The following is a 20,089-nucleotide window of genomic DNA, read 5'->3' on the forward strand; positions in this document are numbered from 1 at the left end:
CACCTCACACACACGGCTCCGCTCTGTACACGCGTGGCTCTACTCCGTACACCCTGTACACACATGGCTCCGCTCCGTACACCTCACATACAAGCGGCTCTGCTCTGTACACTTTGTACACACATGGCTCTGCTCCGTACACCCTGTACACACGCGGCTCTGCTCCGTACACTTTGTACACACATGGCTTCGCTCCGTACACCTCACACACAAGCGGCTCTGCTCTGTACACCTTGTACACACATGGCTCTGCTCCGTACACCTTGCACATGTGGCTCTGCTCTGTACACCTCGCACACACGGCACTGCTACATCCGCCCTGTAAAAAACCCCCGACCCCACACATAAACTTACTGATCCAGCACCATGACAACCAGCACAGCAGAGTCCTGCACACACTGAGGGCTGTGCGCACAGGACCTGTGATGAGGTCACAGGATGGGAGGAGTCAGGGGTCACATGATCAGGGTGCCCTGACGCCTTCCTTCCTGTGACCTCATCAATTACAAGGCTCTGCACACTACCGCAGCACCAGCGTGCAGAGGCTAAATTGTAGGTGCTTCGGGTAGCAGAGCGCATAATGCCGCCCCCTGCTGCCTGCCGCTTCAGCAGCTGGCTCAAATCGCCTCATTATAGGTGTGACCCTGTGTAGTGGTGATAGTAGTAGGCACTGTGTAGCCGTATTGTTGTATGTAAGTTTGGAAGTAAGCTCTGTTATGGCACCATATCTAAGCAGTAAGCTTGGTTCTGGTAATGTATCAATGTACTGTACTATTCTAGATTATGGTACCATATGTATTTCGTAATCTCGGTTGAGCTCCAGTTTCTATGTTTCTATGTAGCAGGCTTGGTTCCATGTAGTAGAATTATTAAGCTCGGTTCTGCTCCCTTATCTGTGTAGTAAGCTTGGTTCTGCTTCCTTATCTCTGTAGTAAGCTCGGTCCTGCTCCCTTATCTCTTTAGTAAGCTCGGTTTTGCTCCCATATCTCTGCAGTAAGCTCGGTTCTGCTTCCATAGCTCTTTAGCAAGCTCTGTTCTGCTCCCATATCTCTGTAGTAAGCTCGGTTTTGCTCCCATATCTCCGCAGTAAGCTCGGTTCTACTCCCATATCTCTGGAGTAAGCTTGGTTCTGCGCCCATATCTCTGGAGTAAGCTCAGTTCTACTCCCATATCTCTGTAGTAAGCTCGGTTCTGCACCCATATCTCTGTAGTAAGCTTCGTTCTGCTCCCATATCTCTGGAGTAAGCTCAGTTCTGCTCCCATATCTCTGTAGTAAGCTCGGTTCTGCTCCCATATCTCCGCAGTAAGCTCGGTTCTACTCCCATATCTCTGGAGTAAGCTTGGTTCTGCGCCCATATCTCTGGAGTAAGCTCAGTTCTACTCCCATATCTCTGTAGTAAGCTCGGTTCTGCACCCATATCTCTGTAATAAGCTTCGTTCTGCTCCCATATCTCTGGAGTAAGCTTGGTTCTGCTCCCATATCTCTGGAGTAAGCTTCGTTCTGCTCCCATATCTATGCAGCAAGCTCCGTTCTTGTCCCATATCTATGTACCAGCCTGTTTTTAAAGCCTGTTATCTCTGCTGCTTTAATTCAATGGCCAGAGATAAGCAGGGAAAAGGAGGGCCACCGCAACTCGAGGGTCACTGCCTTGTGATTGCCTCCCAGGCTGAAAAGTGCCAGCCAGCCCCTGCACAAAATGTATAGCAGAAAAAGGGACCAAGTTCGTTCCAAAGGCATTTGTATCAGTGCGGAGTCTCTGGAACTAACGACAGTCCACACACTTAAAGTCTCTGGCAGAGACTCACCAGCAGTGCAAGTCTTTTCACCTCCACACACATCGCTTCTGAGGCGGCACATCTGCCTTTTAACCCCTTAGTGACAGAGCCAATTTGCAGCTTAATGACCAGGCCTATTTTTACAATTCTGACCTCTGTCACTTTATGAGGTTATAACTCTGGAATGCTTTAACGGATCCCGCTGATTCTGAGATTGTTTTTTCATGACATATTGTACTTCATGTTAGTGGTAAAATTTCTTCGATATGACTTGCATTTATTTATGGAAAAAACTAAAATATATGGCGAAATTTTTAAAATTTCACAATTTTCAAACTTTTAATTTTTATGCCCTTAAATCAGAGATATGTCACATAAAATAGTTAATAAATAATATTTCCCACATGTTTACATCAGCACAATTTTGGAAACAATTTTTTTTTTCGTTAGGACGTTTTACGGGTTAAAAGTTGACCAGCGATTTCTTATTTTTACAACAAAATTTACAAAACCATTTTTTTAGGGACCACATATCACATTTGAAGTCACTTTGAGGGGTGTATATGACAGAAAATACCCAAAAGTTACACCATTCTAAAATCTGCACCCCTCAAGGTGCTCAAAACCACATTCAAGAAGTTAATTAACCCTTTAAGTGCTTCACAGGAACTGAAGCAATGTGGAAGGAAAAAATGAACTTTCAACTTTTTTTCACAAACATTTTTATTCAGAACCAGTTTTTTTCATTTTCACAAATGTAAAAAGAGAAAATGAAAACAATATTTGTTGTGCAATTTCTTCTGAATACGCCGATACCCCATATGTGGGGGTAAACCACTGTTTGGGCGCATGGCAGAGCTCGGAAGGGAAGGAGCATCGTTTGACTTTCTCAATACAAAATTGTCTGGAATTGAGATCGGACACCATGTTGCGTTTGGAGAGCCCCTGATGTGTCTAAACAGTGGAAACTCCCCACAGGTGACACCATATTGGAAACTAGACCCCTCATGGTACTTACCTAGATGTGTGGTGAGCATTTTGAACCCCCAAGTGCTTCACAAAAGTTTATAATGTGAAAATAAAAAATCATTTTTCCACAAAAAAATGATGTTTTTGCCCCAAATATTATTTTCCTAAGGGTAACAAGAGAAATTGGACCCCAAAAGTTGTTGTCCAGTTTGTCCTGAGTACGCTGATACTCCATATGTTGGGGGGAAACACTATTTGGGCGCATGGCAGAGATCAGAAAGGAAGGAGCGCCGTTTTGGAATGCAGACTTTGATGGAATGGTCTGCAGGCATCATGCTGCATTTGCAGAGCCCCTGATGTGCCTAAACAGTAGAAACCCCCCACAAGTGACCCCATTTTGGAAACTAGACCCCCAAGAAACTTATCTAGATGTGTGGTGAGAACTTTGAACCCCCAAGTGTTTCACTAAAGTTTATAATGCAGAGTTGTGAAAATAAAAAATATATTTTTTTTCCATAAAACACCAACACACCCCTAGCCCTTATCCCTACCCTAACCATAGCCCTAACCACAAACCTAACACCAACACAGCCCTAACCCCAACCACAACCATAGCCCTAACCCTAACTTTAGCACAACTCACTTTAGCCCAACCCTAACCCTAACTTTAGACCAACCCTAGCCCTAACTGTAGCCCAACTCACTTTAGCCCAACTCTAACCCTAATGGAAGAATGGAAATAAATACATTTTTTTTATTTTATTTTTTTTCCCTAAGAGGGTGATAAAAGGGGGGTCTTATTTACTATTTTTTTTATTTTGATCACTGTGATAGGGTCTATCACAGTGATCAAAATGTACCAATAGGAAAAATTTCCTATTGTTTGTTGGGTGCCCTTGCCGATCACATCAGAGGAGAGATAAATTAAATGGCAAATTGAACATTTTTTTTTTTGCGGTCGCCGTTAATGACGGCAATCACAACACCGAAGTAAGTAAAAACCGACCCAAATCATGTTCTCTGGAGTCTCGGCTACCCCCGACAGCTGAGATCCCAGAGAAATTCCGACGCTGAGGGGCACTATGACTTTAAACCTCAGCAACGTTAAAAAGTGGCGCTGTGGTTTAAATACCTTTAACTGCCGCCTGAAAAGGCGTATCTGCGGTCGTTAAAGGGTTAAATGAGCTGCAAAGCCTAGATTGGAGCCATGGGAATAACCAATCTAACCCAGCTCTTCTGGTCGCTCCTAAACCCAGACCAAAAAATTTAGGTCCACTAAAAAATCCTCTCAGCAACTACTTTGCTGGAGCCTTCTCTCAGGGATTCACACCACTGAGACCAGCCAACTCAGTGACACATACTTCCCATCCAGGACCTGTCCTGGTGCATCCTTATGCTGGGAACAGATTCCCATTAAGGTAGATGATTTTCCTACATGGCTTGACAAACAGGGCTCTACTCTTGTTTCAGAAGTCTGATCTAAATTTGGTAGGGTGTGGTCATTCTCTGCAAAATGTAAATGGACTACCCTTATCTTATCTAGCTTTTTGATGCTGTTCAAAGAGGCATTTTCACTTTATTGTACTTTTAACCAACTTCTCAAAAAAAAAAAACAGAACTCCCCTTCATGCAGTATTTGGTATGGGATCTACAGAGCACAATCACCCACTAATGCTGACACCATTGTCTCAAAAGGCAGTCACCACGAAAATTTGGCTGAAATGGCAATAAAAATCCTTCATAGAACTTCCTTTGTACCACAAGAATGCATCACATAAACCCAAGCTGTTCTCCATTATGCTTCAGAGGATGCTTTGACATTGGTTCTCATGTTCATATTTCGTGATCATATCCAATGGTCCCCATATATTGGAATCAAGTAGTGCAGCTATTATCTTGGATCTTTGCTTCCGCAAATACATATACTTTCATAATACATGTGTATGTCTGCATGCATATACATTGCAGGCCAGGGGAAGACTTCAACATTGTCAGTATCAGCCATGAAAGACCAGGTTTGCAATATGATTTTGTATGAAAATAGACACGGGACTAGAAGAGATACTTTGGAAGCCTTTTTATTAACAAGTCAAGGACAAAGTTGTTGTAGAAGTACAACTAAGGGTTGGGTTATTGTTATGCATTTATATAGCGCCATTTATTCCATGGCGCTTTACATGTGAAAAGGGGAAATATAGACAGGTACAATAAACATGTGTAAGACAAGGGACACACAAGTACATAAGGAGAGGGGACCCTGCCCGCAAGGGCTCAGTCTACAGGGATGGGTGAGGATACAGTAGGAGAGGGTAGAGCAGGTCATGCTGTGGTTCAGTAGACCAAGGATCATTGCAGGCTGTAGGCTTGTCGGAACAGATGGGTCTTCAGGTTCTTCTTGAAGGTTTCCGTTGATGGTGAGAGTCTGATGTGCTGCGGCAGAGAGTTCCAGAGTATGGGGGAAGCACGGGAGAAGTCTTGTATGCAGTTGTGGGAAGAAGAGATAAGGGGGGAGTAGAGAAGGAGATCTTGAGATGATTGAAGGTTGCATGGGGGTAGGTACCTAGAGACCATGTCACAGATGTATGGAGGAGACAGGTTGTGGATGGCTTTGTATGTCATGGTTAGGGTTTTGAATTGGAGCCTCTGGGCAACAGGAAGCCAGTGAAGGGCCTGGCATAGGGGGGAGGCTGGGGAATAGCGGGGAGACAGGTGGATTAGTCGGGCAGCAGAGTGTAGGATGGACTGGAGCGGAGTCAGAGTGTAGGAGGTTGCAGTAGTCGAGGCGGGCGATAAGAGCATGCACTAGTGTTTTTGTGGTTGAGGAATTAGCGGATCCGGGAAATATTTTTGAGTTTGAGGCGGCAGGAGGAGGCGAGGGCTTGGATATGTGGTTTGAAAGAGAGCGCAGAGTCCAGGATCACCCCAAGGCACCGAGCGTGTGGGACTGGGGAAAGAGAGCAGCCATTGACATTGATGGATAGGTCTGGTGGAGGGGTAGAGTGAGATGGGGGAAAGATGATGAATTCTGTTTTGTCCATGTTCAGTTTGAGAAAGCGAGCAGAGAAGAAGGCTGAGATAGCAGACAGACATTGTGGGATTTCAGTCAGTAAGGAGGCGAGGTTGGGTCCAGATAGGTAGATAAAAAATATCCCAATCTCTGATGACTCAACAGAGCACCATCAAATCCATTATCATCAAATGGAAAGAACATGGCACCACAACAAACATACCAAAACTCTCAGCCTGGGCAAGGAAGGCATTAATAAGATAGGCAGCACAGAGACCAAAATGTAATACTGAAGAAGCTGAAAAGTTTCTAAGCAGAGACTGAAGTATCTGTCCATACAACCACAATAAGCCATATACTCCATAGAAGTGGCCTTTATGGAAGAGTGGGCAGAAAAAAGCCTTTACTTACACACAAAAATTGTAAGGCTCATTTTAAGTTTGCCAAAAGTCATGTGGGAGACTCCCCAAATATATAGAGGAAGGTGGTCTGGTCATGGGTTAACTGAGACAGAGAGGTGCCAGAAGACTGTAGAGTCTAATTTCCCACGCGGATTAGAAACACCTCACCATCATATTAAACAGTGCAGGTTTCTGCTACCAGTGCAGGGGTTAACCTGTTCAGTTGAAAGCTTCTAGTGCTTTCCAGTGTTGATGGTCTCAGCTGTTCAGTGTTGGCCACTCCCCTCTACTATACATACTCGCCTCTGGCTATTTGGGATGCCAGTGTTCTTTTCATACTGCTTGGCTCTTGAGTTGTTGGTTGTTTTAGGAGGCGTTTGGAGTGTTTACGGTATTTAAAGACTGTTGCTTGGTTATTCGGTTGTGCGCAAATCCTCATCTTCTACCATTTGTTATTTTCCTTCTTTCACTCTAGGTGTTCCACTCTGCTGTTTGTTAGAGCATATTGTGTGATTTTTTTTTTCCTTTTATCCCTGTACGTATTCTCTTGTTAGCATGGTTTGTGTATAATATGCTACTACTCCCCACTTCCCTGGGTGGGGGAGGGAACAAAATAAGGTCAGATTCAAGAGCTCAGCCAGGTATGTGGCCCTGGCGTCTTCACTTTTAGAAGTAGTCTAGGGAGCAGGGATAGCTAGGGTGCCCCCTAGCGCTAGGGACAGTGAAGGAGCCTCTGGTCCAGTGATAGACTAAAGAATCATGCATGACAAAGGTGCTGTGGTCAGATGAGACCAAAACTGAACTTTTTGGCCACCAAGGTAAATTATATGTCTGCCGCAAAACCAACAAAGTTCATCACCCCAAACCCCCCCCCAATGAAACATGATGGTGGCAGCATAATGCAGGGGGGGGATGTTTTTCAAGAGCAGGGACAGAGAAATGGTCCAAGTCAAGAGGAAGATGGATGATGAGAAATACATATTCTTGAGCGAAACCAGTTTCAGTCTGTCAGTGATTTGAGACTGAGACAGAGGTTCATCTCTCCAAGGCAATGACCCAAAGCATACTGCTAAAGCAACACTTGAGTGGTTTAAGGGGAAACAAATCTTTTAGAGTTGCCTAGTTAAAACTCAGACCTTAATCCAATTGAGAATCTCTAACTAGACTTGAAGATTGCTGTTCACCAGAGAAAACCATCTAACTTGAAGGAACTAGAGCAGTGTCATGGGTTTACCGCGTCAGAGAGCCAGAAGACCGCAGTATCTGATTTCTCCTACCTTTACCTTCATATTAAAGGGTGTACATTTTTTAGCAGTGCAGGGGTTAATCTGCTCAGTTGAGAGCTCCTGGCAGCTTTCCTGCTTTAAGACTCTCAGCTGTGCACTGTTAGCCACTCCCATCTCCAATATAAACTAGGCCTTGGCTAGCACTCATTGTCAGAACTAGCTTATGCTGCATGGCTGGAGGTGGTTAGCGGTTGTTATTGGAGAAGGCATTTGGATGATTTATCTGTGACTGTTGTTCCCTTTCTTCTCCTACTTTGGTTTACCCCCATCCTCAACTCCCTGGTGTTTACCTGTGTTGTTTATGTGTGTATATTTGTATGATTGGTATTTTCCTTTATCCCTGTTCGTATTACCGTGTTAGTCTGGTTGGTGTATTACCTTACACTACTACTCCCCTCTTCCCTTGGTGGCGTAAGGGTACAGACTGAGGGTGGATTCACATAGCACAAGAAAAATATAGCAAGCATATTACATGTAAGAGGGTAAAAATACGACTATTAATAAACAAATGTCCCATACCCCTCATATACAGCACATGTATATATCGGACCATGTAAGGGCCAACTGCAAAAAAGCATGCTTAGAAACAACTGACAAGCAGTCATAGGGTCCCATATAAAATATAAACTTTATTAAATACCAAATTTAAAATAAACTGATAGGCACAATGGTAAGGGAGGGGAACAATGCACACACTCAATGGTCACACATCAAAGAATGGGCTAAAGGACCAACCACCCCTGCATCAGCATAATGACACATGCTAATGTGATAAATATCACAGACTGCAGCATAAAGCAAGTGCTTACATGAATAGATAATAAAAACCATGATTCAGTAGCTATGGCAAAGTACATGTCCCCGCGTCTTCACCATCAGAAGAAATCCGGGGAACAGGGTGAGCTAGGGAACCCCTAGCGTTACGGACAGGGAAGGAGCCCCTGGTCCTGGGACACACGACAAGTGTCATGACATGCAGCTTTGCGTTAAGGAATGGGCAAAAATCCCAGTGGCAAGATGTGGAAAGCTCATAGAGACTTACCAAAGCGACTTTTTTGTTTTTATTAAATCTTTGGCACATCATGTTATAAATCTGTGCATCATATATATACACTCACTGGCCACTTTATTAGGTACACCTGTCCAACTGTGTGTTAAGACTTAATTTCTAATCAGCCAATCACATGGCGGCAACTCAGTGCATTTAGGCATGTAGACATGGTCAAGACAATCTCCTGCAGTTCAAACCGAGCATCAGTATGGGGAAGAAAGGTGATTTGAGTGCCTTTGAACGTGGCATGATTGTTGGTGCCAGAAGGGCTGGTCTGAGAATTTCAGAAACTGCTGATCTACTGGGATTTTCACGCACAACCATCTCTAGGGTTTACAGAGAATGGTCCGAAAAAGAAAAAAAATCCAGTGAGCGGCAGTTCTGTGGCCGGAAATGCCATGTTGATGCCAGAGGTCAGAGGAGAATGGGCAGACTGGTTCGAGCTGATAGAAAGGCAACAGTGACTCAAATTGCCACCCGTTACAACCAAGGTAGGCAGAAGAGCATCTCTGAACGCACAGTGCGTCGAACTTTGAGGCAGATGGGCTACAGCAGCAGAAGACCACACTGGGTACCACTCCTCTCAGCTAAGAACAGGAAACTGAGGCTACAATTTGCACAAGCTCATCGAAATTGGACAGTAGAAGATTGGAAAAACGTTGCCTGGTCTGATGAGTCTCGATTTCTGCTGCGACATTCGGATGGTAGGGTCAGAATTTGGCGTAAACAACATGAAAGCATGGATCCATCCTGCCTTGTATCAACGGTTCAGGCTGGTGGTGGTGGTGTCATGGTGTGGGGAATTTTTTCTGGGCACTCTTTGGGCCCCTTGGTACCAATTGAGCATCGTTGCAACGCCACAGCCTACCTGAGTATTGTTGCTGACCATGTCCATCCCTTTATGACCACAATGTACCCAACATCTGATGGCTACTTTCAGCAGGATAATGCGCCATGTCATAAAGCTCGAATCATCTCAGATTGGTTTCTTGAACATGACAATGAGTTTACTGTACTCAAATGACCTCCTCAGTCACCAGATCTCAATCCAATAGAGCATCTTTGGGATGTGGTGGAACGGGAGATTCGCATCAGGGATGTGCAGCCGACAAATCTGCGCCAACTGTGTGATGCCATCATGTCAATATGGTCCAAAATCTCTGAGGAATGCTTCCAGCACCTTGTTGAATCTCTGCCACGAAGAATTGAGGCAGTTCTGAAGGCAAAAGGGGGTCCAACCCCTTACTAGCATGGTGTACCTAATAAAGTGGCCAGTGAGTGTATATGGTAGTATATTATTATTTTTCATTTTGCTTATCATTTGTTTGTCCATAGCATTATTTTGTGCCTGCGCAATAAATTGCCTCTGCATGTCAAACGAACAGTCACGATTCTGCGCAGCGCACATAGTGTGGGGCTCCATTCTCTTTTGCTTATACCTACCTCTGCTAGTAACCTGTGTAGCGCATGCAAAATGAAACTTCGCCACATGTTCAGTGTTTATCTTATACCCGGATATTACGACACGCGCATGCGCAGTCAATAGAACGTCAAATCCGAGATGGCACCATCTCGCTTTGCTGCTTACCAGCTGGTGTGAATCTAATGGCTATTAACTTGATTATCTTTAGTATTTATAGAGGAGCTTACTGCACACAGGTTAACTTCTCTTGAGGAAGACACATTAGGTGTCGATACGCTTGGGTCCATATCTCCTTTCCAGACGCTTTGGGGTTGAACTTTTTCTATTAGTATTTGTTTAAACTCTGACATCATTCCCTGCTTTTTCCCCATGTTTCGTTATTGCGATACCTCATTCAATGTTTGGCTATCACTGCCTTTTCTTTCTTATTTAGCACATTTTTCTGCTCTAATTGTGCTGACAGCAGATATGCAGAGAAGCTCAGTGCATTTATTTCATGCACCGGAAATTCTTTGATATTCTGTTCTAGCATTTGTCCAACATTGCTTCTTCTAAGGCAACTTTCACACTTGCGTTGCTTGGAGCTGTGTCGGGCTGCCACTAAGCTCCTCCCCCTGCCACGCCTCCTCCGGTCAACTCCGCCTATGGGCGCATTACCCTGCATGCGACCTGTGTACCCTATCTTTAGCATTGGGTACGCAGGCCGTGTGCAGGTATGCGTTTGCCGGCGCATTCGTCCTTTTGGCGGTGCGCCGACCTTCGCCAAACACAACGTGTTGCATTTTGGTACGCTCGGCGCACCGTCAAAAGGACGCCTGCAAATGCATACCTGCGCACGGCCTGCATATCCAATGCTGAAGATGGGGTACGCAGATTGCATGCAGCGTCATGCGCCCATACGCGGAGCTGAGGCGCGGCCGTGGGCGGAGTTTAGCGGCGGCCGTGCGCAGCCCGACACAGCTCCAAGCAACGCAAGTGTGAAAGTAGCCTTAGTGGTGATATATACACATTTATTCTTTATCATATAACATATGTTTATTTATTTTGTGCTTTCCATTTGTGGGGTTTAATTATTGCTGTATCTCTACATGGGAGTTTGCAGGGATTTTTTTGCAAGACGTTAATATGTGAATATTGATTATTACATTGATTGGATACATATTGTCAGGATTATTATCATTGTACTTTATATTATGGATCAGCTTCGGTCATCCAACTGTCTGGATGCTTTTGAAGTGTTTTTAAATATTCTGGGTTGTTTTTGCTCTCTAATAAAAATTGTGAATATTTGGTGATCCCTTAGTATTTTTACATCTGTATAATACAAACTAAGGGACATCACAGCATAAAATGTAACTGGACAATGAAAGGATAAAAATAAATGACATCACAGCCTACAATGTAAACAAATGATCTTTTTATTCAGCTAAACAAAATACGGATACAGGCAGGCAATCCCATATACCAAAGGCACAACACTTGGGCACGGAAGAGAAATCAATGTACTAATGAAGACTCGTGTGGCTACCAATAAATACAGATGAAAGTTGAACACTCAAATAAAGGGTCAAAAAAAATATTGATGACCTATTGGTAGGTGGGGGTCTGACACCAGGCACGCCTACCAATCAGCTTTTATTCAAAAGAATAGGAGCTGTACACATTGCATGGAGCTGTGCTCTGCAGTCCTGTGCAAAGTGTTTACATCCAGCAAAAAAAATAATAGTCGATCAGTGGAGGTATAGGGTGTCGGCTGCCCCAGGTCTCATAATGATGACCTATCGTGAGGATAGATCATCAATATGCCGTGACTGGACAATCCCTTTAACACATGATGAGCTGGTCAATCCAAATATATCAGCCGTGAGATCAGCATCTACATGATCTATACAGCTTTTCAGAAGCTACAAGCCATTCCAAATAAGCAATCCCTCATGTGCTACTAAATAAATCTCTGAGACGGAGTCATCCCTTTCTAGAAACGTGATAAATAGAGGCCTAATATGTGAGACTATACAGCTCGCCGGATGTGAACATGGAGTCGCTTTGTCATACCAATTTAAAAATCAATATACATATCTCTATTATTATAAAAAGTCTTATTTTTTTTTCTTAAATATCTAGGTGTATGAATATAGTATTCTAAACATAGCATCTAACTAAATATGGAGCCAAAACTATGAAATATGAAAATATACTCATGAAATAGTGTTTCTTACGTTCCCCATGATTCCTCAGGGCTTCAAACACTTAATAATAAAGAGTTTACAGTATTTTTCAGTATTCTCATTGGTTCTTGGGTTTTATATAAACTTTTCTTTATTATTATTAAATTCTACTTATATTTTCCTTTCCTGAGTAACACAAAATTGCAATGTGAAACTGTTGCAAGATTTAAGGCAAAATTCCTACCAAAAAATACAAAAAACTGAGACATAGAAGGATCCGGTTGGACTTTCTGCAAATAAAGGAAAATGAGGCTTGTGTTTAATTCCAGTTTAGCAAGATGTCCTAAAAACAGCCACTTTCCGTGAATGGGTTCATCTACAATGGCCCATTTTTAGCAGCGGCTATGATACTTGATCACACCCCGTGTCGGAGACCAATACAAGCGAGCCATTGAGTCAATACTGGCAGTAGCCGCGAAGCTGACGACACATAACCCCGCCGTAAGGAGATGCGGATACGTACTCATAAATAAGAGACGTCAAGAATAAATTCTCATCTCTGCACAGAAACATATCAAGCAATTAAAGGAAAAGAAAAAAAAAGTGCCTGCACTGTTAAATAGAAACATAGATTTGCTTTATGAAAATTGTCAAATAATATGGAATATAATCTATAAAGATCATTTTCATCTACACAAAAAAAAAACAATTAAAAACATTGTAAGACATTGGTATTTATAGATGCAGTTAGTGCAGGTCTGTGAGACCGTTATATCGTATGCTAACTAATCCTCGGCAGACAGGGTGTGTATATCCCCCACGCTCCGCTCCTATGTAACAGTATGTAGAAGCACTGCAGCCACATGTTGCTTTCCTTATGTTTAGCATCAGCGAGATACAGTACTTGCAGAGTTTGGGCACAAGACCTCATACATATATAAAAGCATTTTAAGTAGGTTGTAGCCACCCTTTTTCGGTGACCAGGAGGCAGAAAAGGTCCGTAGCTTGCTCCTCAGATGTGGAAGCTCCTCTGGTTTTACTTCCCATAGAATTTCTTGTTGAGAAGGAAGATCAGGAGGTTTACATTGACTTTCGCTCTATCGAACATCTTCATGACTGCAACCCCTTCATACTGCAGCTGAAGAAGATCCTGTGGTAAAAGAAGCAAGCCAAATAGTAAGACTGCAGGACCGAAACACTAAAGTGCAGTGATCTGTAATACAAGAGAATAGAACGTTTCCACGGACATCGGAGCCTAACGATTATATAGAGGCGAGTAGGGGTCACACCCAGCTCCTTGTGTTGCCCCTTCCTCTTACAGATTAAACATGTAGACTTCCGTCTATACAGAAAAGATGTTCTTCAGCATCTCCAGTGAGTATTGTACTCTGTATTGCTGCAAAACATTACAACACACACTGCAGATTCTGCAGAACTTCTTTTAGATGGACAGGTATCTATCTTATTCCTCAGGAAGAGGATCTGCAGCAGCTGAGGTTTGTATTATAAGGAATAATGCTTCCTCTGATTTATATTACACAGAACATTACAAATCTCCACTGAGTTCTGTGACCGGTATGAATGCTCAGGTCACCGTCATCAGACATTGCAGTCACAGACGTCTGCAGATCCTCCCGCGGATCTTGCCCCCGATAACAGAGGAGGTGACCGACATGGTAGAATGTTGGGAATCCACATACAAAAGTAACCATAGAGATTCAAAACCTGCTGGGAACAAGAAGTCACAGGTCCCATGTTAAAACTCCAGTGTAGAAGATTTATATTCATAGAGGGGGACTATTAAATCCTGATTTTGACCGTGCCCCTGTACTGAAGTGAATATAATTTCAGGTCAAGTACTTTTAACACTCAGCGCCAGGGAATACCGCTTCAAGGGTTTGTCGGCTGAAAAATTTAACTAGGCTGATAATATGCAATACAGGAACTGGCAGGCATTTTACTGGAGAGTAAAGCTGGCCATACACCTTAGCAGGCGGCAGAACGCTCATCTGGCCCACATCATTTCCTCCCAACACCCCACACACGGCTGCAGACTCATTCTCATAAGAAAAAGTGAACAAGCATGTAAAAATCTAACATGTCTGATCTCTTTTTTTTCCAGCATCTGCCATAGAAGAGGATCTGTAAAGTAATAATAATATGAGTAATAATAAAATGAGTGGGTGGCGCTCATAGCAATCCGGCAGTGACAACCATAGAGGTCTCCAGGAGACTTCTGGTTGTCATGCCAACCCATCAGTGACCTGCGATCACGTGACAGGGGTAACTGATGGACGGATTTCTGGCGCGATTGCTGAAAATACATGTTAAATGCCGCTGTCAGCGCTTGACAGCAGCATTTAATGGGTTAACAGCCACAGGAGGATCGCGATTCCTCCTGCGGCTGTTAGCGGCACATGTCTGCTGTTCAAAACAGCTAACGTGCCTTCCAAACAGGGGGAGGCGTTTAATGACGGAGAGATAAGTCATTGGTCATTAATGGGTTAATTAGTAAGTAAATATTGGCAAAAAAAGGTTTTTATATTTTTTGTTCCTTTAAGTGCCTGCAGATTGGATCTCAGGACGCAGAAACCCCATATGAATCACTCAAGAAACCCCTGAGAAGTCCTGCACAGACACACAGAAGAATGGAGCACAGGTTTAACAGAAAGTCTTTCCATTGAATCCATGCATGGCCAGGCTGGAGATTTTAGCTCTGTCTCCTGAGCAGTTTTTAGCGATCAGACGGGGTTTCAGAATCTGGCACCCAATGATCCGCAGGTAGTTAAAGGGACAAAAAAAAAAATTAAAATGTTTGGTAAACTTTTAGTTACTTTTTAACCAGGACCCATGCAATTCACACATTACCTGATAATGCAGCATGTAGGTTTCCATCTGGACTCCCATGAACTTGGCTTTCACTTCAAAGTCTCCAACCTCTTCTGTGGGAGTGATTTCAAAGATAACGTTCTTAAACCTGCAGATAACAGGAACATTTTGGTTCTAGTTGACAGAGATGATTTTTGGCAAATTGCATAGACCATACAGTACAGAAGCAGAAAACATGGCGCACAAGACAAAGTAAGGCACGTAATGCAGAAATGTAAGTAGTGATGCAACAGCCAGAGGAAAGCAGCCGTGGGCAAAAAGGGAAGGGTGTTGCTCAAGGGGTGGGAGGACAAATGTTAAGCAATCCTTTCATAACACAGATTTTTGGTCGGCAGTCGGTGTCTTGTAGGGCTGTGAAGACAGAACTGTGATTGCTAGTCACCTACATAAAGGGAAGAAGAAAGAATACAGGAAAGACATCTGTGGTGCAAGTAAGGATCCTGACCCGAAATACTGTGAGAAGTGTAGCAAAACTGCACGTCCAGAAACAATACATCCATTAGGAAATTGTCACTTTACGGGGAGTCCACAATGCATGAAAACCAGAGGAACTGGGATTTTACTCTTCTTTTAGGCCATGAGACTAAAACCACAGTTTGCTTAAAATGAGTGAGCTACATGAAAGCCATAAAATAAATGTTCATGTTAACCCCTTAATGTCCAATGACGTGCACAGTATGTCATCAGACATCTCCCCTGCTTTGATGAGGGCTCCGGCGCTGAGCCCGCATCAAAGCCGGGACATGTCAACTGTTATAAACAGCTGACATGTGCCCGCAATAGGCGTGAGCGGAATCGTCGTCCGCCTGCACCTATTAACTAGTTAAATCCCGCTGTCAAAGCTGACAGCGAGCATTTAAATAGCATTTCCGGCCGTGAGGCCGGAAATGACCTCATCGCTGACCCCCGTCACGTGATCGGGGGTCGGCGTCATGTTGCCTGGACAATCAGAGGTCTCTATTAGACCTCTATGGTTGTTCCAGGCATATGGCTTTCAGCGCCACCCGGTGGTCGGTGCTGAAAGCACAGCAGTAAATCTGCTACATATGGGCAATCTGCAAATCGCCCATATGTAGCAGGGACGATCTGGTTGCGCATGCTTCTAGCCTCCTATGTAGGCTATTGAAGCATGCCAAAAGTTAAAAAAAAAAAAATGTTTAAAAATAAAAAAAAATTAAAAAAAACTAAAAGTTCAAATCACCCCCCTTTCGCCCCAATCAAAATAAAACAGTAAAAAAAAAAAATCCCACATGCACATATTAGGTATCGCCGCGTTCAGAATCGCCCGATCTATCAATAAAAAAAAAGCATTAACCCGATCGCTAAATGGCGTAGCAAGAAAAAAATTCAAAACGCCAGAATTACGTTTTTTTGGTCGCCAAGACATTGCATTAAAATGCAATAACGGGCGATCAAAAGAACGTATCTGCACAAAAGTGGTATCATTAAAAACGTCAGCCCCGCTCGGAAAAAATAATCCCTCACCTGACCCCAGATCATGAAAAATGGAGACGCTACGAGTATCGGAAAATTGCGCAATTTTTTTTTTTTTTTTAGCAAACTTTGGAATTTTTTTTTCACCACTTAGATAAAAGAGGACATACACATGTTTGGTGTCTATGAACTCGTAATGACCTGGAGAATCATAATGGCAGGTCAGTTTTAGCATCTAGTGAACCTAGCAAAAAAGCCAAGCAAAAAACAAGTGTGGGATTGCACTTTTTTTGCAATTTCACCGCAGTTGGAATTTTTTTTCCCCGTTTTAGAGTACACAACATTGTAAAACCAATGGAGTCATTTAAAAGTACAACTCGTCCCGCAAAAAATAAGCCCTCACATGGCCATATAGACGGAAAAATAAAAAAAGTTATGGCTCTGGAAAGAAGGGGAGGGAAAAATGAAAAGGCAAAACCAAAAATACCCCTGGTCATAATACCGGAGTATACATTTCAATCATGTTTCTTGCAGACTTGTGACTAGTCATGTTCTTTACTGGTCAGCACTGTGTGTGGGCTATGAGTCGGTAATGTACAGTCATATGTTAAAGTTTGGGCACCCCTATTAATGATAACCTTTTTTCTTTATAACAATTTTGGTTTTTGCAACAGCTATTTCAGTTTCATATATCTAATAACTGATGGACTCAGTTATATTTCTGGATTCAAATGAGGTTTATTGTACTAACAGAAAATGTGCAATGTGCATTTTATCAAAATTTGACCGGTGCAAAAGTATGGGCACCTCAACATAAAAGTGACATTAATATTTTGTAGATCCTCCTTTTGCAAAAATAACAGCCTCTAGTCGCTTCCTGTAGCTATTAATGAGTTCCTGGATCCTGGATGAAGGTATTTGTGACCATTCCTGTTTACAAAACAATTCCAGTTCAGTTAAGTTTGATGGTCGCCGAGCATGGACAGCCCGCTTCAAATCATCCCACAGATGTTCAATGATATTCCGGTCTGGGGACTGGGATGGCCATTCCAGAACATTGTAATTGTTCCTCTGCATGAATGCCTGAGTAGATTTGGAGCAGTGCTTTGGAGCATTGTCTTGTTGAAATATCCATCCCCTGCGTAACTTCAACTTCGTCACTGATTCTTGCACATTATTGTCAAGAATCTGCTGATACTGAGTTGAAGCCATGCGACCCTCAACTTTAACAAGATTCCCGGTGCCAACATTGGCCACACAGCCGCAAAGCATGATTGAACCTCCACCAAATTTTACTGTGGGTAGCAAGTGTTTTTCTTGGAATGCTGTGTTTTTTAGCCTCCGTCCTTAACGCCTTTTTGTATGACCAAACAACTCAATCTTTGTTTCATCAGTCCACAGGACCTTCTTCCAAAATGTAACTGGCTTGTCCAAATGTGCTTTTGCATACCTCAGGCGACTCTGTTTGTGGCGTGCTTGCAGAAACGGCTTCTTTCGCATCACTCTCCCATACAGCTTCTCCTTGTGCAAAGTGTGCTGTATTGTTGACCGATGCACAGTGACACCATCTGCAGCAAGATGATGCTGCAGGTCTTTGGAGGTGGTCTGTGGATTGTCCTTGACTGTTCTCACCATTCTTCTTCTCTGCCTTTCTGATATTTTTCTTGGCCTGCCACTTCTGGGCTTAACAAGAACTGTACCTGTGTTCTTCCATTTCCTTACTATGTTCCTCACAGTGGAAACTGACAGGTTAAATCTCTGAGACAACTTTTTGTATCCTTCCCCTGAAAAGCTATGTTAAATAATCTTTGTTTTCAGATCATTTGAGAGTTGTTTTGAGGAGCCCATGATGCCACTCTTCATAGGAGAATCAAATAGGAGAACGACTTGCAAGTGGCCACCTTAAATACCTTTTCTCATGATTTGATACACCTGGCTGTGAAGTTCAAAGCTCAATGAGGTAACAAAACCAATTTAGTGCTTCAGGAAGTCAGTAAAAAGTAGTTAGGAGTGTTCAAATCAAGAAAATGATAAGGGTGCCCATACTTTTGCACCGGTCAAATTTTGTTTAAATGCAGATTGCACATTTTCTGTTAGTACAATAAACCTCATTTGAATCCAGAAATATAACTGAGTCCATGAGTTATTAGATATATGAAACTGAAATAGCTGTTGCAAAAAACAAAATTGTTATAAAGAAAAAAGGTTAACATTAATAGGGGTGCCCAAACTTTAACATATGACTGTATATAGGGCTAGATCAATAGCACAAGTGTATAAGTTCACAATGTCTGCGAAAGCAGTGACAGACGGCTACACGTACTGATTGACTTGCAGATCTTCAATCTCCAATAACACGCCTTTTTCATGGAGCCGGGCTGCTGAGTATTTGAGAGAAATCTTTTTACTTTTCTTCACATGTCCTGGCTTCTTGGAAACTCTAAGTTGAAGAAAAGAGAAAAAATGTATTTGACTCCATGACCTGTGTGTCATGGCGGGAAACAGCATGAGCAAAAATATTTTCATATCCTACCAGCGGGAAATCAGCAAGTGGCAAAAGGGGATTTAACTTGATCTGTGAAATTACTTAAAGGAATTTTCCAGAAATGTGTCATTTTATTTTAGTGGGGGTCTGCACCCTTTACATGAGCACACTGGGGCTTTCAGCCACCAAACTGTGCAAGACACTGCAGACAGCACAATTTACTTGAATGGGTCGCCCTTGCTGATCCCTATTCATCCGAGTGTGCAGTGGAAAAACAAGGATGGAAATGTAACCCTACCCCAGCGCTGAATCCCCTTCATTCTCCAGATCGGTGGGAGACCGCTACCAATCTTAGATTATAAGAGATGACAAAACCCCTTTAAGTGATGTTATTGAAAATTTTAGCTAAGGGCAGATAGTTTCAGCAGAGGATCATAGGGTGGGCACAGATCTCACAAGGTAATTGGGCCAACCACAACCCTCTAAGCTCTGAACCCCTGGCACATCATTTCCATCAGCGACATTAATATGTTCCATCACAGGAATAGGATTTACTTACTTGCCCTTGCTTGCGAGGTTGTCCAGGCACGTTTTGATGTAGCTTTTGTAGTAGTCTACCTGTTCCTCATAGAACAAGGCCTTGGAGTTGAGAGCAGCATGTGTCTGTTGCAGCTTCACTAATTCTGCTTTTCTTCTCTGACGGTATCGCCTTTGATTACGGATATCCTTGAGAGAAAGAAATAACTCACAATTACAAAACAAAAAGTGACCTTTAAAAGTATAATAAAGGGTTGGTGGAGTTACCAAAGAATAAAATCATGCTGAAGCTCTACATAACACCTCCCTATCATGCATACACCACGGCCTATTAGTGGGCAGAGACCTCATAGAGGGGGATCAGGAGTCCAATCTATTAGCCAGAGAGCTGCCGCACACAATGTCTGCAGCTACAGCAGAAGTGTCTCCACCATGTATTACACTGGCAGCATATGTTAAATATCTCTCAAGTAACAATACATTGCTCCCAAATAGAACCCTGTTGATGACATGTATGGTCGGCTGTCTTATCAGAAAAACATGGATTTTTGTGAGAACTCACCGTAAAATCCTTTTCTCCGAGACGCTCATTGGGGGACACAGGTACTGTGGGTGTATGCTACTGCCACCTGGAGGCTGACACTAAGTGAACAAAAAAAGGTT

General features: G+C 43.0%; 1 protein-coding gene across 1 annotated transcript in view; it reads right to left on the reverse strand.

The window, feature by feature from the left end:
• Positions 1 to 11,313: 11,313 nt before the first annotated feature.
• The window catches only part of IQGAP1 (IQ motif containing GTPase activating protein 1), a 245,247-nt gene continuing 236,471 nt past the window's right edge, over positions 11,314 to 20,089 (reverse strand). Inside the window, exons 35-38 of the mRNA XM_073568580.1 lie at positions 19,449 to 19,615; positions 18,728 to 18,844; positions 14,950 to 15,058; positions 11,314 to 13,231 (exon numbers count right to left, since the gene is read on the reverse strand). Coding sequence (XP_073424681.1) covers positions 13,118 to 13,231; positions 14,950 to 15,058; positions 18,728 to 18,844; positions 19,449 to 19,615 — 507 coding nt within the window. The 3' untranslated portion in view covers positions 11,314 to 13,117. The remainder of the gene's footprint in view (positions 13,232 to 14,949; positions 15,059 to 18,727; positions 18,845 to 19,448; positions 19,616 to 20,089) is intronic.

Source organism: Dendrobates tinctorius, unplaced genomic scaffold (genome assembly GCF_039654945.1).
Source record: "Dendrobates tinctorius isolate UK_male_01 unplaced genomic scaffold, ASM3965494v1 ptg000022l, whole genome shotgun sequence".
In the NCBI taxonomy this organism is placed as follows: Eukaryota; Metazoa; Chordata; class Amphibia; order Anura; family Dendrobatidae; genus Dendrobates; species Dendrobates tinctorius.